The following is a 25,352-nucleotide window of genomic DNA, read 5'->3' as shown; positions in this document are numbered from 1 at the left end:
AAGGAAGGGGGCAGTAAGCGATATTTACTGCTGCCCTTTCTAGTGGGTGCCAAACTGCAACTCCCAGCATGCCCAGACAGCCAAATGCTGTCTGGGCATGCTGGGAGATGTAGTTTTGCAACATCTGGAGGTTCACAGTTTGGAGACCAATGTTACAGTGGTGCCCAAACGGTAGCCCTCCAGATGTTGCCAAACTACAATTCTCAGCATGCCTAGACTGCCCAGGCATGCTGGGAGTTGTAGTTCTATAACATCTGTCCCTTCAGATTTAGCAATTTTTGAAAATTGCTGCTCTACTTTGAAGCCCTCTAATTTTATGATGCCAACATAAAGTGGACATCTTGTATTTGTGAATAAAAATTTATTTGGAATGTCCATTTTCCTTACAAGAAGAGAGTTTCAAAGTTAGAAAAATGCTAAATTTTCATGAAATTTTGGGATTTTTCAACCAAAAAATTATGCAAGATTTACCACCAAAATAAAGTAGAATATGTCACGAAAGAAACTCTCAGAATATTCGGTAAAAGCGTTTTCGCGTTATTAATTCGTAAAGTGACGGTGGTCAGAATTGCAAAAAAGGGCTCAGTCCTTAAGGTGTTAAATGTGCCAAGAAATGCGCAAATGCAAATACCATCATTTTCGGCTGATAATGTGATTCAAAAAGTACCTCTTTTGGACCATTCTATACCAAGTACAGGCAGATCAGAGCAAATTTATTGTGTGATAAATTCCTATTACTACTCACTTAGTGTCACTTTCTGTTTTATGCTTCATCTCCATAATTTCCACCATGTACAAGTCAATCGGTTCATTGGGCCGTCTTATGGCCAAAACAGAGTCCACCACAGCCTGAAAAGAAGAATGCCATCAATGAGGGCTAGATTTTCTTACAGAGAAGGGTTAAAGAAAAAAAAATTATTATAAATATGTTCAGATTATACACAGTCCTACATGAGCACATCAGTATGGGAACTGGTCTACAGCCAAACTGTCTGTTGTATTCTCCCATCCCTCTAAGCCAAAAATCCTAACTAATGGGAGAGCGGATCTGTCTTTACATAGGAAAGCAGTCTTAGGACTCATCCATTTGGAGTCTCTGCGTATCCATGAACTGCGGAATAACTCGCCATATGTTATACAGTACAGTTACCTCTGTTAGAATATCTGCCAGCTCAGCATGAACTTTGGTGCGAAGTGAAGTCCTAGCCACGTTAATAAGGGTTTCTCTGTCCATTTCTTTGGATACTTTAAGCTCATCCAAGACTTTAAGTGCTTTTTCTTTTGCTGCTTCAAATCCTTCAGTGACAATTCTTGGGTGAAGACCCTAAAACCAAACCCATGAATCATTTTATAGGAAAAGCAAAAGGTAACCTATGGAAATGAACAATTTTCTGAGCGATACTGTTGTAATCCTATGAACTTCACACTACATATTGTACCTTTGTCGCATTTCCTCCCCCCCATTAGGTTGTGAGCTCTCTTTTTCTTGGTGTCTGGGGAGCTGGACTCTATTCAGGAAGCATTTACTGTGCACCTCACCCAAAAACTACAACACTAAAAAAGGGTTATTCCAGGGGTGCTATAAATTTAAGAAACCACACTCCTCATGCGGATACCATACAGCAGCCATCCCAACAGCTCCCGGTCCACACTGTTTTAAGCGCATTATTACTTTCCCCAATGAATTGTCCCTGCAGTAAAATGCCCCCTCAACAAGTCAATGTAGAGGATGGTCACCACTAGAGATGAGCAAAGTTACAGTGATTTGATTGGTCATAAACATCTTGGCAGTTGCTGACTTTACTCTGCATAAATGAGTTCAGCTTTCAGGTGCTCCGGTGGGCTGAAGACTCTCTCCTAGGACTGTATCCACCTTTTCCGGCCACCGGAGCACCTGAAAGCTGAACTCATTTATGCACAGTAAAGTCATCAACTGCCGAGCCGAGAAGTTTGTGATGAATCGAATCACTATAACTTCGCTCATCTCTAGTTACCACTGCGGCCAGTGAACTGGAATTTTCTATAGGGACAACATGCCCGAAGAAGCAGGACCAAGCTGAAAGCTGCAGGGACAAGGAGCAGTCAGAACAGCGTCTGCAGGGGGATCAATACAAGAGAGTATTTTATTTTTTGTTCATGTTTAACCCCTTAACTACGCCGGACGTAAATGTACATCCTGGTGAGCTGGTACTTGACGCACCAGGACATACATTTACGTCCTATGTATAACCGTGGGCATCTGAGCGATGCTCGAGTAATGCGCAGCAGGTCCCGGCTGCTGATAGCAGCCAGGGACCCGCCAGTAATGGCAAACATCCGCGATCGCGCAGATGTCCGCCATTAACCCCTCAGATGCCGTGATCAATACAGATCACGGCATCTGCAGCATCGCGGTCACTAAAGTGGATGATCGTGTCCCCCGCAGAGCTGCCGTGGCGATCCGATCATCCAGAACGGCAGACGGAGGTCTCCTCACCTGGCTTCGCTGCCTTCCAGGGGTTTTCTGCTCTGATCTGCAATCGAGCAGAAGATGACCGATAATACTAATCAGTGCCGTGTCCTATGCATAGCACTGAACAGTATTAGCAATTGAATGATTGTAAAGTGTAAAAGAAAAAAAATTGGAAAACCCTCCACTTTTTTGAAGGCGAGGAGGAAAAAACGAAAATGTAAAAATAAAATTGTCTGCGTCCTTAAGGCCCAAATGGGATGAGTCCTTAAGGGGTTAAAGCAACACGACAATATGTACCTCTGTATCCCCAAATTCAGTGCATGTACACCGATCATATACTGTGGTCAGGTAGGGCAGTGAGGTAAGTGCGACATTGCCGTCATCAATCCAGGTTTCTCAGTGACAAGCAGACTCCTATCAATATTGTCTGGTTTTGTTATAGGAAATGTATCCATTGCAGTTTACCTCAGATATGTAGAGATCAGCTTGCTTTAATAGTTCACCAATGATCAACACATTGGAGGTTGTTCCATCTCCTGTGATGTCGTCTTGGGCGGTGGCCACTTTTGCAATCAAAGATGCTGTTGGATGCTGGATTTGCTAAAAAATAAAAAAAAATAAAACAGCTTAGCTTTATGAATCTTTTATAGGGGGTACATGCATTTTTTTTTCAAAGTTTTAATTTTAAAGAGTACCTGTCATCAAGTAAAACTTTTGATGTTGTATTCCTTATGAAAATTGAAGCATATTTGCCATATATCTTTACTTGGAAATAAAGTATTTTTTTTTTTAACACTTTCTTTACTGTTTAAAAAGTGGCCACAAGGGGTCTCTCTTTTATGGTGTTCATCAGGCCCTTCATAGCCTCCGGACTTGTGCCGGACTGGCACTAGTCCGATTTCCGGAAGTGCGGGTGGGGCGGGACATGAGCACGGCTCTGCTCATCTCTCACTCCCTGCCTGTCAATACTGCAGGAGGGAGCGAGCGCTGTGCGCGCCGCGCACAGGGCTCTCTCAACACTGAGATACCCAACACCCCCCTGCCTCTTGTCCCCGCCCCTCAGAAAGGCTTTGCCCAGCCACCAGCTCTCACTGCAGCGCTGATGGTCCTAGGCGACAGGAATGATAGGAGTGTGGCACAGTTATCTGCTCTGATCGAGGTCTTATATTACTCACAGCTCCAATGACCCTTCTCTCTGTATGCCTCGCGATGTGCATAACAGAGGAGGGAACTCGGTCTGCCTGCCGTGATCGGCTCCCTGTTCTATGCACGCTCCCGAGCACAGCATAGCACAGGGAAGGGCGGAAGTGTTACTATGCAGGCTTCAGGTGAAGTCACGCCTGCCGGGTAACACTTCCCTGCAGCAGCAAAAGCAGAGAGACAATAAGCAGACTTTAGAAAGCCATAACTAGAGAAATAATGGGCGAAAATCAAAAAGAAAAAGTGCTGTGGACTCAGGGTTGAAGAGGGGGGGGGGGACGACACACAGAAGATTATTCATCTTTACTTGGTGGCAGGTACTCCAAGATTAGATTTAGTACATATATTTTCTCCATAACAAGATAATGTGACTCAGCACTGCTTTTTCATTTTTTTTTTTTTTTTTTATGCCGAGCACTAAAAGGTGTCAGGCTAACTCACCGGCAAGGCCTTTAAAAAATATATATATTTTTTTAATTTATTTTTTTAAGTGCGGCACTATTTGCCCATTCTGATGCAATTTCCAACCAGGTGACTGCCATGTAATATAGTCCATCACTCTCTAATCTACTCTTTATATTTGCTGTACACCAGGAGTAACTGTCCCTATGTATTTCTAGGAGATAGACTCTAGCAAAGAAGCTGTAGATTACAGAGAATCAGGAACCAAGTCATGTGGCCAGTCACTGGGATGGGAACAAGCAAAGAACTTAAAAAAAATGGACCAGACAGTGCATCTGTCACCTAAAAGGCTTATGAAGCTGCACACAGCAGTAGGGCCTTACAAATCTACGCTAGCCATACTTGTGCTGATAATTTAGTCTCTGTATAAAAATATAATAAAATTTATGTAACTCATCTGGGAGTCAGACAGTCAGGCCCACAACTCCCCTCTTCCAGGCTATGTCAAGTCAGCAGTTTGACAGTGCATGTGCAGCACCAATTGAGAGAAGGAGGGGGTTGTAGGCCCGAAGTATAGCTGATCTGGTCTCCCCACTCCTGGACAGGTCACAAAATTGTTTGTGTTTTTTTTAACTAATAAAATAGGAGCCTAATTTATCAGTACTGGTTTGTTTGGAGTCAAAGCCAACAATGATACAAAAAAATGCTTTCAATATACCTACCATTTCATGGAGCAATACATTGCCATCCTTGGTAAGCTTGATCTCGCCAGCTCCAGAGACCAACCTAACCAAAAGAAATCACAGCAGGTGACCAATAATGCTAACCTTGATCTTGGGATTAGTATACTTTACACATAAAACTGACATGTATAGGCTGCATTTCTTATGTCATCATAGGTGATAATGGGGAAACGCTCAGATCTTACAGAGGACAACAACCAGAAGATTCCCAACACACAGGAAAGCCACAGAGCTGGGCACTACCAATGTGACAGGGAAAATCTGACAGCTGAACTCCAGACAGTACTTCGCTACACTAGTGGTGTTATGGATGTGTCTGGCATGGTTATGCACTGGCTACCCAAACAACTATGGCTGGAACATCTATGAGATGCGTCCAACTTCCAGCCCGGATGAGGACATCTGATCACAGAAAATTAATGGCTCTATATAGTCTATGAACAATTACTCACAATATAAAACAGAACCGGTCATGGTGGCACATGAACTGTTAAGTCTGAAGCTCCTGCATGGTGTAAGAAAACGCTGGCTACACAGCAATGGAGCTGTCACAAATGCCATTAAAGGGGGTACTCCGCCCCTAGACATCTTATCCCCTATCCAAATGATAGGGTATAAGATATCTGATCGCAGGGGTCCCGCCACTCCAAACTCTCCTGCAGCACCCGCCATCTGGTGCACGGAGCAAACTTCACTCCATGCCTGATGGCTGGCGATGGAGGGACCAAAGGCTCTTGACATAACTGCTCCACCCTCTCGTCTTGCCCCACCCCTCAATGCAAGTCTATGGGAGAGATCGCAGGGGTTCCCAGTGGCGGGACCTCCGTGATCAGACATCTATTAAAGCAGTGTTTCCCAAACAGTGTCTCCAGTTGTTGCAAAACTACAACTCCCAGCATGCACGGACAGCTAAAGGCTTTACAACAACTAGAGACCCACTGTATTAGACTGGTATGAATGTGACTTAGGGTCACCTTATCCCAAAGTCCATACAGCCTGAGTGAAGAGACACTGAACAAGTATTAGTTTCTCCCGGTGGTACCAACTTATTGCCAGGGTTTTCGGGTGTTAAACCTGTAGAAGACAGCTGTGTTCTTATAAGGGTCATAATAGTGGCCACTAAACAATCCCCAATAACAGTGTCACTAAATTGAAGGGCCAGTGTCAGCTGAGCTGGGGGAATTTCAGCCCCCTTGACCCCCTGTTAAAAACACAACTGTCACAAATTTGTACCCCCATAAACTAACCACAGGGTAACAGTTCTTTATAATAACTATTCAGGTATACAGTCTACCACTTTCTAGCTTTGACCAGGCTAAAAAATTCTTAATAAGAGTCAGCAACAGTCGGACAGGCATTGGCTATGGCCCGCGACCACCCTGTATGTCAGCGCTGGGACCGCTGTGCGATTGACAGGTCCCAGTGCATAGGCCCTTTAGTATCCTTATTCATATGTATAAGAAAAGCCAGTGCCCGTTCTATCAGCATACAGTGCGGGCACAGCGGGCTAGTTTTCATAGCAAGCAGCAGAGCATTACGCTGAAAACTAGCCGCCACCCCGCAGCATCGGTGATTGTATCGCCCCGCCATCACCAGGCACAGAGCGAAGTTTGTTCCGTGCACCAGATGTCTGGGTACTGCAGCCAAGATCATGGGGGTCTCCAGCAGCAGGACCCCTGCGATCACATCTTATCCCCTATCCAAAAGGGGCGTCTAGGGGCACAGTACCCCTTTAAATCAGTGCAGGCCGCCCTGAGGAATTACCAGAGAGCTTCTGAGCTACAGGAGTAATTGGGCATTTTTAGAGTCAGACAATGGGCATTATTTACTAAATAGTTGTGTGTGTCTGGTTTTTCTTGATTTTGCAGAGACCAAAGGAGCTCAAAAAGCTAAATGAGTGATGGCGTCATGGGCACAATTTGTCCTGTAAGGGCGCAGCTAAAGGCTGAGAGGTGAACAAAAAACAAGCAGACTGCTAGTAAATCTCGTGGAATGTGAAAGCAAAACCCTAATACGAGGGGATTGTGAAAGCCAAAAATCTTATATCTGGGGCAATAAGTGCAATATTTTAACATTAGTTCCCTTTGGCAGGGATCAAGGAACTGTGGCTCTCCAGCTAAAGCAAGACTACAGCTACCATCATGCTCCGACGGCCTTCTGCATGATGGGAATTGAAGTTTTGCAACAGAGTCTATAGGGAACATTATATGGAGGGATCACATACACCATGGGTGTCAAACATGCAGCCCACAATGAATATTATTGTGGCCGTTGCTTGCCCTGCAGTGGCGGATCCCCCCCCCCCCCCCCCCCATCACTATTAAAGACATCCATGTGTCCTGAAAGAAGTTTTCAGGACACAGGGATACCCCCGTCAACTCTCAGCGTCCCCACGTTAAGTAAAAAAAATGCAGGGGCCGCCAGGAGATAGCGCACACCACAAATATGGTGTGTGCAACCATAGCAAAAGAGGCGTGGAGGAGCAGACCATGGAGGTGGAAGACGCACGCTGGCCAGCATGGTAAGTGACCAGCATCACATCAGCTTCGGTGCTCAGACCACCTCTCCCGGGACCTACTGCTATGGCTGGAACAGAGGAGCAGTGGTCAGAGCACTGAAGTGGGGCCGTACACAGGCATACAGCCTCCAGCCACACACTGTACATGGCGGAAGGCTGTATGTCTGTGGCGGAGCTATACTGCACCTAATGTGGGGGCCTCGTATTGACATTCGCTCACGTCACGCTCCCACAATTCAAGGGCTGGCGTTACTATGTCCTTTTTGGATGCAGCCCACAAACTTAAACCTTGTTTTTTTGGCCCATGTTAGCCTTTGACATGCTTGACATACACAGACAGATCACTCATCTACGGGGTACTTTATAAGGAGGGATCCCATGCACACACAGATCACTCATCTACGGGGTACTTTATAAGGAGGGATCCCATGCACACACAGATCACTCATCTACGGGGTACATTATAAGGAGGGATCCCATGCACACACAGATCACTCATCTACGGGGTACATTATAAGGAGGGATCCCATGCACACACAGATCACTCATCTACGGGGTACATTATAAGGAGGGATCCCATGCACACACAGATCACTCATCTACGGGGTACATTATAAGGAGGGATCCCATGCACACACAGATCACTCATCTACGGGGTACATTATAAGGAGGGATCCCATGCACACACAGATCACTCATCTACGGGGTACTTTATAAGGAGGGATCCCATGCACACACAGATCACTCATCTACGGGGTACATTATAAGGAGGGATCCCATGCACACACAGATCACTCATCTACGGGGTACATTATAAGGAGGGATCCCATGCACACACAGATCACTCATCTACGGGGTACATTATAAGGAGGGATCCCATGCACACACAGATCACTCATCTACGGGGTACATTATAAGGAGGGATCCCATACACACACAGATCACTCATCTACGGGGTACATTATAAGGAGGGATCCCATACACACACAGATCACTCATCTACGGGGTACATTATAAGGAGGGATCCCATACACACACAGATCACTCATCTACGGGGTACATTATAAGGAGGGATCCCATACACACAGTTCACTCATCTACAGGGTACATTATAAGGAGGGATCCCATACACACAGATCACTCATCTACAGGGTACATTATAAGGAGGGATCCCATGCACACAGATCACTCATCTACAGGGTACATTATAAGGAGGGATCCCATACACACAGATCACTCATCTACAGGGTACATTATAAGGAGGGATCCCATACACACAGATCACTCATCTACAGGGTACATTATAAGGAGGGATCCCATACACACAGATCACTCATCTACAGGGTACATTATAAGGAGGGATCCCATACACACAGATCACTCATCTACAGGGTACATTATAAGGAGGGATCCCATACACACAGATCACTCATCTACAGGGTACATTATAAGGAGGGATCCCATACACACAGATCACTCATCTACAGGGTACATTATAAGGAGGGATCCCATACACACAGATCACTCATCTACAGGGTACATTATAAGAAGGGATCCCATGCACACAGATCACTCATCTACAGGGTACATTATAAGAAGGGATCCCATACACAGATCACTCATCTACAGGGAACATTATAAGAAGGGATCACACACACACACACAGATCACTCATCTATAGGGTACATTATAAGAAGGGATCCCATACAGATCCCTCATCTATAGGAAGTGATCACACACACGGATCTGCCATGCCTCGCCTATAGCAGGCTACACATAGTACGGCATCTCCATATAAGGCCTTAGCCCCACACCCGCTCCGATCACAGCCCCAGCTATAGTAAGGACCACGCACTACACGGCCCAGTATAAGTCCACTCTTACATCTTCATGGTCCCCTTGGGGCCCAGGTTAGTTCTCAGCACGTCCTGGAGCCCACGGGCGGCGCTGATGTTCACAGAGAGAGCCGCATGGGCCCGGGCTACCTCTGCTTTCGGGTTGAGGGCTTTGACGGCCATTGCGGTGGAGCGGGGGGCTCAGGAGAGGACGAGAAGAAGCGTGCGCACCACACAATGACCAAGCCCAGGCCTTCCCTGCACGCTGCGACCGCAAGAGACTGGGCCGCCTCTTCTAGAACAATCTAGCATGCTCGGCCGACAAGCCCCGCCCAGCGCGCACTCTGATTGGTAGAGGGAGAAGCGCTGGTGTGTGATTGGCTGACGTCTAACCTCATCTCGCGAGTTTTATGATGAACGTTGTAACGGCCTGGAGGAAGTGACTGTGACATGTGACTTTTTACCGGGCAAAATGCCGGGTCCACCTTAACATGTGCCAATTGTGTCCTATAGGATCCTGAACGTAGAAAAATAGAATATGCTGCAGATCTTTATTCTTGTGTATAGAGCAGTGTTTCCCAACCAGGGGGCCTCCAGATGTTGCAAAACTACAACTCCCAGCATGCCCGGACAGCCAAAGGCTGTCCGGGCATGCTGGGAGTTGTAGTTTTGCAATACCTGGAGGCACACTGGTTGGGAAACAATGGTATAGAGTGTGAATAGATATGTGACAGAAAGCAGGGCTCCTGGAATCCTTAAATGGGCACTGTCAGAATAAAAAATAACAAAAAACGTATCACATGTTGTACATCTTCATAAAACAATAACCTTTCTAATATACTTCATAATAGAGACCACTAGAGGTCTCCCTATCATCCAGAACACAATCCTGTCCAAATGCAGCAGCATCTTTGTCCCAGTTGAAGTCCAGGTGTCAATCTGCACCATGAAAACAGAGAGGAGGGGGTTACAGAGCAGCCTGCGGTGATTGGATGAAGAGACCCAGCACAGCAGGCTCAGGGAGGAAGTGACTGCATAGTGAGTGCTGGCAGGCTCAGTTCTTTTTCAGGCATGCCGAAGTGTTAGGACACACCGCATTGACAAGAGAGCTGATAATGCCCAGTTATATATTTCCAAGATGAATGCCTTGGACCTCCAGTTGGAAAACTACAATTAGTTTAGAGACCTAGGGTCGAGATGAGAGTTTCCCGACCAGGGTGCCGCCAGCTGTTGCAAAACTACAACTCGCAACCGTTGGCTGTCCAGGCATGATGGGAGTTGTAGTCCTAGCTGTAGTCTTTTTTAGGGCTGTAAATCGAGATTTTCCTAGCTTGTGACGGAAAATATTAGTTATATGAAGACAGGAGGCGAGTATCTTATGCATTATCTTTCTTTAATAATAATGCCCATAGCAGAACACTTTGGTATTCAATTTAATAAAAGAAAAAACTACAACTCCCAGCAGTCCTAGGGCCACAGCAGTCACTCCTCCTCCGTAGCCCCTATATAAGGACTGCCCCCATATAGATCTTCCTCTTTCTTCATGCGAATCAGAACCGCACAAACGACTTTATCCAGACATCCACAGTTGCACGCGAACACTCGGTCCTTCAACCTCGGGCAGCAGAAGCCTAGATGGCAGGGAAAACCCAACTTCGTCCCAACGGGGACCGTAGAGGAACCAAACAGCCGGAAAACGACCGGTCAACCAAACTCAGGAACACCGCCTTCACGTTCAATATCCTGTAAAGACAACAAAAAGTCGTAATAGGGTGGGTAGGGAGGGAAGATACTCGCCTCCTGTCTTCATATAACTAATATTTTCCGTCACAAGCTAGGAAAATCTCGATTTATATATCAGACAGGAGGCTCATATCTTATGCAAGTTCGAAGCTAACAATTAGTTAAGACAAAGAAATAATAAACAGCTAGAGTATTATAAGACTGACATAGACACGTGGTCCTCCGGTCTGAAGTAGAACTGACGGAAGGTGGTCTCTGAAGACCAATCAGCCGCCATCAATAAGTCGGAGAGGGAGCCCCCTGCTGTGACTATCTTCGTAGCCATAGCGCCCCTGGACGAGTGAGCTCCGAACAGAGATGTATCAATACCCGCCATGTCCATGGCGGAACGAACCCAACGCGCTAGAGTAGCGGAGGCAACCGGAAGATGGGGTCCGACATAAGAGACGAGGAGTTGAGGGGAATCCGGAGAGCGCAGATCCGCCGTCTGTGATTCGTACGCCTGTAGGCAACGAACAACGCAAAGCTTCGGGTGCGCAGGAAAAAACGGATAAAAAACCGAATGAATACCCGTCTTGGTCCTACGGACCACCGAGAATCTCACTCCCTGAGGCGAAAATTGTCGTCTAGAGACGTCCAAAGCCTTCACGTCGGAGACACGTTTGATGGACACCAAACAAAGAAGGACCGTCAACTTATATGACAACCTTTTCAGGGAGAGGTCGTCATTGTCCGGCCAAGAAGTAAACATATCGAGCAGTCTGGAGACATCCCAGGTCGAATGATACCTAGGCCTAGGGGGACGTTGAAATTTTATGCCGCGCAAAAGTCTACAAACCAGCGGGTGTTTGCCGATCGGTAGGGAGTCCACAGGGCAATGGTAAGCCGCAATAGCCGATCGGTATACATTAATGGAACTGTAGGATTTGCCAGATTCAAAAGAATCTGCCAGATAGTTCACCACTACAGACACAGGTGCATGTACGGGATCAGCCTGCCGTTGATCACACCAACGAACCCAGAGTCTCCAGGCTGATCGATAAGCCGATCTAGTCCCGGGGGCCCAGGCCAGGGCGAGGAGATCCCTAGCTGATTTTGAAAGGTCGTGATCCGCGTCTGAGACCCCGAAACCAACCACGCGAGGAGAGGAAGTTTGCCTTCCATGATCAGAGGATGGAGAATCCCGGTCGGGTTGGTGAGAAGGTGTGGAAAGTGGGGTAGCACTCTGGGATAATCCACAGCCATCCCCAGAAGGAGGGGAAACCATGGCTGCGTCGGCCACCAAGGGGTGATCATCACAATCGTCGCTCTCTGGTTCGTCGCATGTAGGAGAACCCGGGTGATCAACTGAAAGGGAGGAAACGCATAATGCGTTCCCGTCGGCCAGACGAGGCGGAGAGCGTCTACCGCAGATGCCTCTGGGTCCGGTCTCCAGCTGAAAAAGCGGGGCAGTTGCCGGTTGAGGCGGGACGCGAAAAGGTCCACTTGCAACGGGCCCCACAGTTGCCGTAATTGCAGGAAGACGGAGCGATCCAGCCGCCAGTCGCTGGAATCGATGAGATAGCGAGAGTTCCAATCGGCCACCGTATTGGACACCCCTGGAATGTACTCCGCTACCGGGATAATGTTGCGGGCCAGGCAAAAATGCCAGAAGTCTTTGGCAAGGTCCGCCAGGATCTTGGACCTGGTGCCCCCCAAACGGTTGACGTATTGGACCACCGCCACGTTGTCCATGCGTAGTAACACACAACAATTGGACGAACGAGGCATGAAACTCTTGACTGCAAAATACGCTGCCAGAAGCTCCAATGCATTGATATGCAGATTGGTCTCCTTGACGGACCAGGTCCCCCCGGTGGAAACCTCCCCGCATCGGGCGCCCCAGCCAAGTCGGCTCGCGTCCGACTCTATGATGACGTCTGGGTAAGGGTGGAAGATGGCTTTGCCGTTCCACTCGACGGCATGTCGAAGCCACCAGCGTAACTCTTCGATAGCAGCCGGACAAAGGGGTACTTTGTCCGCGTATCTGAGGCCCTGGCGTAGATGTAAGATCTTGAGCCTCTGAAGGGCTCGGTAGTGCAAGGGGGCCGGAAAGATGGCTTGTATGGAAGCCGCCAGGAGACCCACCAGTCGTGCCAGAATCCGTAAGGACAAGCAACCTTTGCGCAGAACTGCCCTGATTTCTTTGCGGATCAGGGCTAATTTGGACTTGGGAAGTCGCAGCAGTGCGCGATTGGTGTCCACCAAGAAACCCAGGAACTCCATCTCCTGACTTGGAGTCAGGACCGATTTTTCTCGGTTGATTATGAAGCCCAGAGAATGTAGTAGTGATATCGCCCATGACATGTGAAGGGAGGCCTGAGATTTGGAATGGGCCATGATGAGAAGGTCGTCTAAGTAAATGATCAGACGAACCCCCCTGCTCCTCAGAGCCGCTACCACCGGTTTCATCAGTTTGGTGAAACACCACGGGGCGGACGATAGGCCGAACGGGAGGCAGGTAAATTGCCACATGCGGCCTTTCCAAAGGAAACGGAGGAACTGTTGTGACTCTGGGTGAATGGGGACTGTGAGGTAGGCGTCCTTCAAGTCCACCTTCACCAGCCAGTCTCCTGGCATCAGGAGGTCCCGGAGGGAATGGATCCCCTCCATCTTGAAATGGCGATACGTGACATGTTGGTTTAGGTCTCGTAGGTTTATGACCGGACGATAGCCGCCCCCTTTCTTCTTCACGAGGAAGAGGTTGCTTACGAACCCTAGGGAAGATGGATCGGATTCCACGATCGCATGTTTGAACAGGAGATCCCGTATCTCGTTGTCTATGAGGACAACGTTTTGGTCGGAAAAGTGAATAGGCGGTGGGATGACACCCAGTATCGGCAAGGATTGGAATTCTATGTGAAATCCCCCCACTGTCTGAAGAATCCATGCGTCTGCTGTAATCGCAGACCAGGCGTGGGAAAAATACATCAGTCGACCCCCCACAGGTATGTGAGACTGAGGAGTAGAAGGTACACTCACCGGTAGAAGGGCGAGAACGGGGGTATCCACGTCCGCCACGACCTCTCCAGGGACGGCCTCGAGGAGGGAAGAATGGTGATGGTTGAACCACTGGTACTGTGTATGAAGGGGGGGTCTGTGGGTATTGGTATTGGGCGAAAGCTCTGCCCTGTGGCCTGTAGGGAGCAGAACGGCCGGCAGATCGGCCTCTACTTCTGCCGGCCCGGGGAAAAATTTTTGAGGACCCCGATTTTTTTAAGGAATTTTGGGCCTTATCTAAGCCCGTAAAGAGGCCAACGAATCTATTGACGTCTTTCATCAGACTGTCCCCAAAAAGCATGCCTGCTGCCGAGGGACCCGGTTCGGTCTCGGCCAGGTGGGACAGTTGAGGGTCGAGGCGCATCAGGATCGATCGGCGCCTCTCAACTGAGCAGGTGGTGTTGGCCGTACCTGCCAGGCAAATGGCTCTCTGAGCCCACCCACGGAGCTGACGGACGTCCACGGGTTCGTCCGTTGCAGCAGCGTGCTCCGCTAAGTTTAGGATTTTAGTGAGGGGACCCATTAAGTCGAGGATACGCTCCTGTATAGTTTTGAAGGAGCGCTCTATGCCCTTCTTGGTGAATTTACCTGATTTCAACAGATACTTCATCAGGATGGGATCCACCTCAGGGGTGTCCACCACTTTATTGGGGATGAAAGGTCTAGGGCATTCGGCCCTCAGCTTATTGCGGCTGGACCTATCTAGAGACTTGCGCGCCCAGAGTTCCACATATTGGGCCACATGGGGGAGTGGTGACCAGTCGCCTGATCTCGGGTGAGAGATTGCGTCTGGGTGGAACAGGGGCTCTCCTAGGGCATCTAGGATAACCTTGCCCTGCGTGGCAGGGTTGGCGTCGGTGTCGAGCGCCGTATCCCCAGCATCTTCTTCCATATTGGGATTGGACTCATAGTCCTCAGACTCATTGGAAGAACCCGAAGAATCCTCGGTAGAGGAGTCCACATATGAATCGGGTTTTGCCCGCCTAGCGGACTTATGCCTCTTGCCATGTAACTCCCCGAGGCCCAGGGGTCGAGCGGAGTCTGAAGCATGCTGGGGTTGACAGACCGGGGTAGGGACTGTCTGGGGCATATTATTATCTTCCCCTGCCGGGGAGTCAGAGGTATGCTTCCTTTTATGGGAAGCTTTGCCCTTCTTTATCTGTGGCTCTCCACCGTGAAGAGAAGGGACTGGGGCATGGGGACCCGGCTGATGCGGGCCAGAGGGCAACATGGAGGAGGCCAGGGCAGCTTGGACCGACCTGTTAATTAGGTCCTGAATCTGGGTGGCGGACATAAAATGTGCCGAGTCCAGAGAGAGGGGTTCACTTCTGAGAGGGGCAGGTGAAGGTTCCTCAGCCATGGTAACAGGATGTTAAAAGGGGAACTAAGGAGTAGGAATGCCTAATATGCACGGGGGTGGAATAAATTCCGATCCACAGGGAGACAATGTGGGGCAACTACACTACCTATTGAGACACAGTACCGGGTTCCGATCCTCCACACCGCAGGCGAAGCACTGTCGTGCGGTGGGAGGGGAGCCCGGAGTTTTACACTCAGGGGACGAAGTCTCGCGAGACTACGTTCCTCTGAGTCCTAATAGGAGATCGCAGAAGTGCCGCCCCTTTACTGAGAGCCGGCCGCAGTGAAGCGGCCAGCCAGAGGGAGAAAACCCCGCCCCCAGCCCGCGCGCGCGAACTCGGAGGAGAAGCGCAAAATGGCGAAAAGGGGGGGGGGAGGGGAGAATCGCGAACTAATCGCGATCTAAACTCAGGAGTAAGGGAAAACGTCGGAGCGGCGACAGGGAGAAAAAGGAGCCCAGAATCGGGGAAAACCGGCGCTGGGAAGAAGTACAGAGGGTAACAGAAAAAGGTATTACTACAGTAACCTATAAATAATATCACCTATGGAAATATCACCTATAGAGTAACATCACTTATAGAAATAGAAAGTATAATTATTGAATATGGAGTATACTTATCTTGGGTCTGCCATGAGCAGAAAGAAAGAGGAAGATCTATATGGGGGCAGTCCTTATATAGGGGCTACGGAGGAGGAGTGACTGCTGTGGCCCTAGGACTGCTGGGAGTTGTAGTTTTTTCTTTTATTAAATTGAATACCAAAGTGTTCTGCTATGGGCATTATTATTAAAGAAAGATAATGCATAAGATATGAGCCTCCTGTCTGATATATAACTAACGATTATTTGTAAAAAAGTGATTAGTAAGACGATTATTGGTTAATCGGAGGCCAGGATGTTAATGTGAGAGTGGGAGCAGGAGGACTGCATTGTGAAGAGTTAACAGGGGGGGAAAGTAAGGGGACAGCACCTGAAGGGTTAAGAGAGGGTACGTGCAAAGGGTCAGCAACTGATGGGTTAACAGGGGAGAGAAGAGAGGGAATAGCAACTGAAGGGTTAACCTATGAGCCACTGCAGGGAAGGAGGAGCAGTTCCAGACTTAGTGATGGCGATCCTTCCTGCACCAGGAAGATCTGTCACTGCATAGGATGGAGAATGGAGCTTCTGGCTGGACAGGGAGGCTCCCACCATGTCAGGGCCGTAGGTTTCTTGTGACCAGAGCCAGAGGCCCCAAGGACTAGGAAACAGTGCCAGCTTTCGGACTGCACTCTAGGCCGCGGTCTCTGTGCTGGAGCTAGGCCGCAGATGTTGAAGGCCAGCAGCATCTTCAAGAAGGCCCCCGGAGGCAGCAGAGGGTAAGGGGAGACATTTAGGGGCAGACTAAGGGGCTAAAAAGGCAGGGAAAGTAGTAACAATAGTAGGTAGACTGTTACATCCGAGGCCATATTTCTATTATCGATTTTTATCAATTAATCATTGCAGCCTTGAAATTTTTGCACATATAAAAGGAAAAACTAAAATTTCACATCGACATAAGTATTCAGACCCTTTATATGGATCCTCCCATTTCTCTTGATCATCTTGGTGATATTTCTACACCTTGATTGGAGTCACCTGTGGTATATTCAGTTGATTGGACAGGATTTGAAAAGACATAACACGTGTCTATACAAAGTATTACAGCTAACAATGTATATCACAGCATAAACCAAGCCATGATTTGGAAAGAACTGCCTGTAGAGCTCAGAGGCAGGATAATCTAAAGCCACAGATCTGGAAACGGGGAAAAAAATATATTTCCCTTACGTCCTAACAGCAGCACAAGTGGGGTGTTCTGCCCCTGTGAAGCTGGCAGGACGGTGGAATTTTTAATTCCGCCCAAGCAATTTAAATTAATTAGCCCCCCCATAAAAGGCCTCCTCCCCTAGGCCATCTCGCTTTTTTTCTGTCCTGTGTAAGGACAGCAGGACGGTGCAGGCTCCTTTGGAGCCTGCCTGGATGTCTCCCCTGTATTGGGGAGATATTTTTGGGGCGCAGTACCTTTTTCAACTGCCCCCTGTTTTTTTCTTTTTATATTATCTGGGCCTCCGGCCTGGTTTATCTTAAAACTATTTGTTTTGACTATTTTATGTTGCTATAGGGATCCGGTGATCCCTCATAGCATTAGGGATGCCGCTGCGGGTTTTTTCTTACCCGCCTGGCTTCCCACGTGTCCCGGCGCACGCTCGCCTCCATTACACTGTGCGAGCCGTGGACCGGAAGTACGTCATCTGACGACTTCCGGTCCCGGCCTCACTTTCTTCAGCGCTTTGCGCTGCCTTTTAAGTTTTATATTTAGGTGAAAATTCAGGCGTGAGCCCTTTCCTAGTTAGGGAAGGGCTCAGTGGATAATTTTTATTAAAATTCCCTTCCGAGTGTTTCAGCCTATTGCAGGCTGGTCTTTCTCTGAAGGGGGCGGGGCTTCCGGGCCCCTTCCCATATAAAGACAGCTGAGACCTTCATTCAGTCTCTGCTGCCATCATAGCTAGTCCTATTTACAAGCCTAGCATTAGTGGTTAGAGCTCCTATCTGCATTATAGGTATCTCTCCCTCTCTATTTGGCGTTAGGGCGATAATAATTTTATTTATTATCCCTAACTTATTTTCTTTCTTTCCAGAGTCATGTCTACTCCTTCCTCTAGTGACCCACACTCTGGTGGTCGTAAGGCTAGCGCCAAAAAACGCCATCTAACTTGCGCCAATTGCGGCACTCCGCTTCCGGACGCTTACGAATATAACAGGTGTCCCGGTTGCCGTCCACCCTCTAATCCAGCTGAACCTACTGTCCAGGACATGTTCATCTGGATGAAGGAGTTTATGGGAAATTCCATATCTGAAATTAAGAGTGCTCTTGTTCCCAAAAGAGCTAGAACTGAATCCACTCCTCCTTCTGTGGCGGAAGAATCCGTTATGTCGGTCGATGTATTGGACCAGAGGTCATCTGTACAGTCTGAACAGCCTGTTGAGGTGAAGATGTTTCCGCCTCTTTTCCCTGCGGAAAAGACACAGAGATTACTTAGGTCCATCCGGTCAAGGGACCAGGATGTTGACCAAGGGGAAGCCTCTGCATCCACCTCTAGAGAACCTTGGGTTTTCAAGGTGAATGATGCACGCAAAAAGATGATGAAGGCTGAGTGGAAGCACCCAGATAAACCTGCGCTTGTCACTTGTACCTTCAAATTGATGTACCCTCTCTCGGACGCGGAATCTGATTCCTGGATGCCACCTCCTAAGGTTGATATGGCAGTAAATAAACTGTCCAAGAGAGTCTTGGTTCCCGCGGATGATGGAAGCAACCTCCAGGACCCGCTTGATAGGAAGGTGGATTCCCTTCTCAGACGCACATATTCGGCAGCATCAGCGTCTGCCTCTGTGGCTATTGCCTCGGGAGAAGTGTCTGACTTCGTGAAGGAGCGTGTGGAGCGCATACAGACTGAGATTGACAACAATGTCCCCAGGGAAGACATCTTGGACAGCTTCAAGACACTCCTCCTTGGTATAGACTTCCTCTGCGAGGCCTCCCAGCAACACCTTAAGCTAGCTGCCAAGTCCATGGCACTCGCTTCTGCTAGCAGACGTCCCTTGTGGTTACGCCCTTGGGTAGCGGACAACACCTCCAAGTTTAACTTGTGTGGGATGACCTTCGAGCCTACTTGGCTATTTGGTTCTGAGCTGGATCGCATAATGGAAGGTTATGCTGACAAAAAAGGCAGGTGCCTTCCTGTTCAGGCCTTTCGGGGTAAAGGTAGAGCAAGAGGGGGGAAGTCCCAGGGCCCTCCTAGATCCCAGAGACGTCAGTCCTTTCAAAAACGTGGTGGAGGTCGCGGCCGCGGTAAAGACCGGAAGGCCGAGCTATGACTCTCCACTGACATCCACCAACGTTTTCCCTCTCCCTTCCCCTCAAGTGTTTGTTGCAGAGAATCTATCTGCCCATCCTCCTCCAGTAGGAGGACGTTTAAGTTTATTCCTTACAACCTGGATGCAAGAAATCCAGGATCCCTGGGTTCTGAAGGTTATTCAGTCGGGGTACAGGATAGAATTTACCTCCCCTCCCCCAAGGAAGTTTGTCTTAACAAAGTTACTTCCTCAGCCAAAACAGGCTGTCATAGAAACCTCAGTTCTCCAATACTTGGAAAAGCAAGCTTTGGAAGAAGTTCCCCCAGATCAAAGAGGATCTGGCGTCTACTCCCCGATATTTTTGGTTCCCAAACCAAATGGCGACTGGCGCATGATAATAGACCTGCGCTACCTAAACCGATTTATAAGGAAAAGGCGGTTCAGAATGGAAACCATTCGCTCGGTGGTCAGTATCCTGAACCCACAAGATCTCATGGTCACTATAGACTTGAAGGATGCATACCTTCATGTCCCTATATTTCCTGCCCACAGGAAGTTCTTAAGAATCGCCGTCACCATAAAAGGTATGGTAAGGCATTTCCAATTTGCTGTTCTACCGTTCGGCATTACCTCCGCTCCCCACACCTTCACAAAGGTGGTGGCTCCAGTTGTCTCTGCTCTAAGACTAAAAGGCCTAGAGATTGTTCCTTATCTAGACGACTGGCTTTTAAAAGCCGCGACTCTAGACATTCTTCAAGCTCATCTTCAACTGACCCTGGATTTTCTTCAACACCTAGGGTGGCTCATAAATTGGGAAAAATCTGAGATCATTCCATCTACCTCAAGAAGGTTTCTGGGGTTTGTCCTAGACTCCTCTCGGATGACGCTGTCTCTCACCCCAGAAAGGAGAGAGCGCGTCATAAGAGCCGCAGAGTTTTTGTCGGTACCCCGCAGAGTGCCCATCAAAACTCTAATGAAGATGTTGGGCCACATGTCAGCGTCTGCAGAAGCAGTCCCCTGGGCCCTGTGGCACCTCCGACCTCTCCAAGATCAGGTCTTGACTGCCTGGAATCGCAACCCCAGTGGGTTGGACAAAAAATGCACCCTGTCGTCCGAAGTCCGTGCCTCTCTCAGGTGGTGGACGAACCTGACAGATGGGAAGTCCTTGATTCAACCTCTGTGGATCACTCTGACCACGGACGCCTCCCTTCTAGGGTGGGGAGCCCATCTGGACGACCATCCGGTTCAGGGTACCTGGACCCCTCAGGAAAGGTTACTCTCATCCAACATGAGAGAACTGAGAGCAGTTCGTCTTGCGCTCCTCCACTTTGCTCCCCATATCTTAGGGAAAGCAATAAGAGTCCGGTCAGACAACACCACTGTAGTGGCTTATATCAACAGACAGGGTGGCACAAAGTCCCAAGTGCTCCTCAGGGAGACCGGACTTATTCTATCGTGGGCAGAGCTCAACCTATCCCACCTTGTTGCAGTCCACATCAAGGGGGATCTCAACGTAGTGGCAGATCGTCTAAGTCGCGGGCTTGCAGTCCAGGGAGAATGGTCTCTCAACGAGAAGATCTTCAGGAGGATAACCCTGAAGTGGGGTACACCAGAAATAGACCTCATGGCAACCCGGCTGAATGCCAAAGTGAGCAAGTTTTGTTCCCTTTACAAGGAGGACAATCCGGTGGCGATAGACGCTCTGTCCATCGCATGGAGGTTCAGGCTGGCCTACATATTCCCTCCACTTTCCATGATACCCAGGGTATTGATGAAAGTCAGGCAAGACCAGACCTCAGCGATTGCCATCATCCCATTCTGGCCGAAGAGGTCTTGGTTCACCCAACTCATGAGGATGAGTCAGGGGTGTTATTGGAGGCTTCCCCACGTGCAGAACCTTGTGTCTCACAACACAGGCTCCTGCCTAGATCTGAGGAGACTCAATCTGACAGCCTGGAGATTGACAGGACCCTACTAAGGAGTGGGCTTCCTGCGGAGGTCTTGAGAACTATTGCACACTCGAGAGCAGAGTCTACAAACAAGGTTTACTCCAGGATAAAGAAGATTTTCCTTCAATGGTGTGCAACGAAAGAGGTAGTTACCTCAGATCCTCCTCTTTCTGCAATACTGCGTTTTCTTCAGGATGGCCTTGACAAGGGTCTTAGCCCATCCACCTTAAAGGTTCAGGTCGCAGCACTCTCTGCCTTCCTAGGCAGGTCTCTATCACAAGAATCCCTGGTTAGAAGATTCCTCAAAGGGGCTGAAAGACTTAAACCTACAGTTCTCAGACCTATTCCCAGTTGGGATTTAACCACTGTTCTCAGGGGGTTATGCGCTCCCCCCTTTGAACCTCTGGAAGAAGTAGACTTTAGGTATTTATCCCTTAAAGTCACTTTTTTATTGGCCATAACCTCAGCCAAGAGAGTGGGTGAGCTTCAGGCCCTTTCGGCTTTCGAGCCTTACACTGTTTTTCTACAGGACAGAGTCCTGTTGAGGTTTTTACCTACCTTCCTTCCTAAGGTTCCGACTTTCTCCAATACCAACCAGGTCATTTCTCTTCCAGTTCTACTGCCTAATCCATCCTCTCCTGAAGAAGCGGTTGACCACACTCTGGACATCTCTAGAGCTCTCAGAGTCTATATCTCAAGAACTGGAGAATTCAGGAAGTCGGAACACCTCCTTGTCTCTTTTTCTGGAAAGAACAAGGGCTTGAAAGCCTCTAAACCTACCCTAAGTAGGTGGATTAAGGAGGCAATCCGAGAGACCTTCATAGTCCAGGAGCTAACTCCTCCTGCCTTTGTCACTGCCCATTTCACTAGGGCAGTCTCTACTTCCTTTGCTGAGAAAAGGTCTGTTCCTCTGGAACAGATTTGTGCTGCTGCTTCTTGGAGCACCCACAATACTTTTTTGAGTCATTACAGGGTTAATGCCAAACGATCGGAAGAGTTGGCCTTTGGGCAGTCAATCCTAAGTGCCACTCTGCCGTAGTCCCTCCCTATTTGTGTTGTTACTCGCTAAGTCCCCACTTGTGCTGCTGGTTAGGACGTAAGGGAAGCGTTAATTTTTAACGTAAATTTGTTTTCCCTTAGTCCTAACAGCAGCACACAAATTTCCCGCCCTAAACTTTTTTGTTACTTGTTATTAAGCGAGATGGCCTAGGGGAGGAGGCCTTTTATGGGGGGGCTAATTAATTTAAATTGCTTGGGCGGAATTAAAAATTCCACCGTCCTGCCAGCTTCACAGGGGCAGAACACCCCACTTGTGCTGCTGTTAGGACTAAGGGAAAACAAATTTACGTTAAAAATTAACGCTTTTTGCTCACTCACACATGTGGGCTTTTAAATTGTTTGGGTAATAGATGTTTTTTCATGCTGTGGTAAAGACCATATGGTTGAAACATGTCGCTGCTGAAGCTGTGCTGGATTCTCCTAAAGTGAATCTGTCACCTCGGTACTTTTTAGTGTGGCCAAAGTTTGTAAATTTATATTTTCACCAAAAGAAGGTTGCAGCAGGACTCCATTAGATCACGTAAGTAAAATCATGGCTCTTAGTACGCTTTTTGATTAAGATGGTTCACCCATCCACCATGCAAAGGTGGCCTCACTTGGGGTGGGACCCCAATATACTCACTCTACTTACAGGATGTATAGTAGAGGAAAAAAAAAAGGAACAATAAAAAACCCTAAGTGACGTTACTCTGGTCTGCCAAGGAAAGTTGGGTTGCGGCAGGGAAAAGTGGGGTGGGAAAGGCGTATGATATTGTATATTTCTTCTCTTTATTCAGCTAAAAGACAATTTGGTGGCCTCATTTAGTCCTTTGGGGATCAAAGTGCAAAGTCGGAAAATCCAAAACATCTTGCGTATCACAAGTTCCTCAAATCTGTTGGTGCAGTCTTCATTTATCTCATCAATTGAGTAAATCCGTATCGGATCTTTGTGTCCTGCATGTTTCTCCTGACAGTGACGAGAGACGCTATGTAGGCGATATCCTCTTTTTATGTTTGCCCTATGATTGTTCAATCTATAATGTAATTCCTGAGTGATGCGGCCGACGTATTGTTGTCCGCAAACGCATTCTAGGACGTATATAACGTACTTTGATTAGCAATCCATATGATGTTTGATGGTAAAAGTTTCTCCTGAGGTATTGCTTGGATGGCTTTTTATGCCCGCTTTGATGGTGTTGCAGCACAGGTATCTTTTGCTATTACATTTGTGAACTCCATTTTCTTTTTTTTGTCCCGTTGCTCCCTCTTTTTCCTTTATTCTTTCTATTGTGCTGTTTCAGTTTACTTGGTGCTAGAATGGATTTTAGCTTGTAATATTACGGTCAGGAGGTAGTGTTCGCAAGGACCTGATCTGCCTGCAAGATATGCCAATGTCTTTTTAGAATGGTCTTGATGGAGCTGTGTGCCAAATTACAGGTTGTATTAAAGTTTAGTCGTGGGGGCTCCTTGGTTGGACAAGAGGTGGCATTTTCTTTCGGTTTGGCCAGAAGGTTGGTTTTTTCAAAGGCTTCCCTGATTAATTGTTTGGGGTATCCCTTGGCTTCAAACCGTTGAGTGAGCTGTTGCCAGAGAATGAAAAGTTTCTGTTTTAGTACAGTTTTTTCTTAGTCTCTTGAACTGACTGTAGGGGATATTTGTCTTCCTTTTTTTTAAATGTGCACTATTAAAAGCAAGATAACTGTTTGGAGTCCACCTTCTTAAAATACGTGCCCATGAGTATTTCTGATTGGTGATGTGAAATTCCCACGTCCAGATATTCTATTTTTTCTTTTGAGTGATGGGAGGTGAGGGAGATTCCCCATGGGTTATTGTTTATGGCCTCAACAAATAGGTGTATGAGGTCTTGGGGGTCCACTCCAGATGAAGAAGAGGTCATCAATGTACCTCCTGTACATGATGACATTTTCAATATAGTTTTTGGGAGGTGATGAATAGCTCCTCAAACCTAACCATCAAATTAGCATACGACAAAAATTGTTGGTGAGAATTAACTATACACTCCAATAAAAACTGTTTTTGAGAGATGGGAACTGATGGATCATTACAAAAAAAAAATCATTAACACATGCCAGTCCAATTTGATGTTGAATGTTACTATACAGAGAAGAGAGACATCCATGGTGATAAAAATAAATTCCGGTTTCCATTCAATATTTCTTAAAAGAAGGATAAGGATTTTTATTTATTTATTTTTTTATTCAGATGACCTTATCCTTTTAGAAACATTGAATGGAAACCGGAATTTATTTTTATCACCATGGATGTCTCTCTTTTCTGTATAGTAACATTCAACATCAAATTGGACTGGCATGTGTTAATGATTTTTTTTTTGTAATGATCCACCAGTTCCCATCTCTCATAAACAGTTTTTATTGGAGTGTATAGTTAATTCTCACCAACAATTTTTTCAGTGCTAATTTGCTAATGCTAATTTGATGATGGGTAGGTTTGAGGAGCTATTCATAACATCCCATTAACTATATAGAAAATATGTCATCATGTACAGGAGGTACATTGATGACCTCTTCTTCATCTGGAGTGGACCCCAAGACCTCATACACCTATTTGTTGAGGCCATAAACAATAACCCACGGGGAATCTCCCTCACCTCCCATCACTCAAAAGAAAAAATAGAATATCTGGACGTGGGAATTTCACATCACCAATCAGAAATACCCATGACCACGTATTTTAAGAAAGTGGACTCAAACAGTTATCTTGCTTTTAATAGTGCACATTTAAAAAAAATGGAAGACAAATATTCCCAACAGTCAGTTCAAGAGACTAAGAAAAAACTGTACTAAAACAGAAACTTTTCATTCTCAGGCAAAAAAGCTCACTCAACGGTTTGAAGCCAAGGGATACCCCAAACAATTAATCAGGGAAGCCTTTGAAAAAACAAACCTTCTATCCCAGGAAAAATGTCTGGCTAAACCGAAAGAAAAGGCCACCTCTCGTCCAACCAAGGAGCCCCCACGACTAAACTTTAATACAACCTGTAATTTGGCACACAGCTCCATCAAGACCATTCTAAAAAGACATTGGCATATCTTGCAGGCAGATCAGGTCCTTGCGAACACTACCTCCTGACCCTAATATTACAAGCTAAAATCCATTCTAGCACCAAGTAAACAAACAGCACAATAGAAAGAATAAAGGAAAAAGAGGGAGCAACGGGA

General features: G+C 47.4%; 1 protein-coding gene across 1 annotated transcript in view; it reads right to left on the bottom strand.

Annotated features, from left to right (window-relative positions):
* LOC130355799 (T-complex protein 1 subunit zeta) overlaps positions 1-9,479 on the bottom strand; it is a 28,110-nt gene extending 18,631 nt beyond the window's left edge. The window contains exons 1-5 of the mRNA XM_056556490.1: positions 9,200-9,479; positions 4,777-4,840; positions 2,918-3,052; positions 1,151-1,324; positions 746-849 (exon numbers count right to left, since the gene is read on the bottom strand). Coding sequence (XP_056412465.1) covers positions 746-849; positions 1,151-1,324; positions 2,918-3,052; positions 4,777-4,840; positions 9,200-9,333 — 611 coding nt within the window. The 5' untranslated portion in view covers positions 9,334-9,479. The remainder of the gene's footprint in view (positions 1-745; positions 850-1,150; positions 1,325-2,917; positions 3,053-4,776; positions 4,841-9,199) is intronic.
* Between the last annotated feature and the right edge of the window lie 15,873 nt (positions 9,480-25,352).

This window comes from Hyla sarda, chromosome 2, assembly GCF_029499605.1.
Source record: "Hyla sarda isolate aHylSar1 chromosome 2, aHylSar1.hap1, whole genome shotgun sequence".
NCBI lineage: Eukaryota > Metazoa > Chordata > Amphibia > Anura > Hylidae > Hyla > Hyla sarda.
The sequence above is the reverse complement of the archived record's forward strand: the minus strand, read 5'-3'. Positions and strand labels throughout refer to the sequence as shown.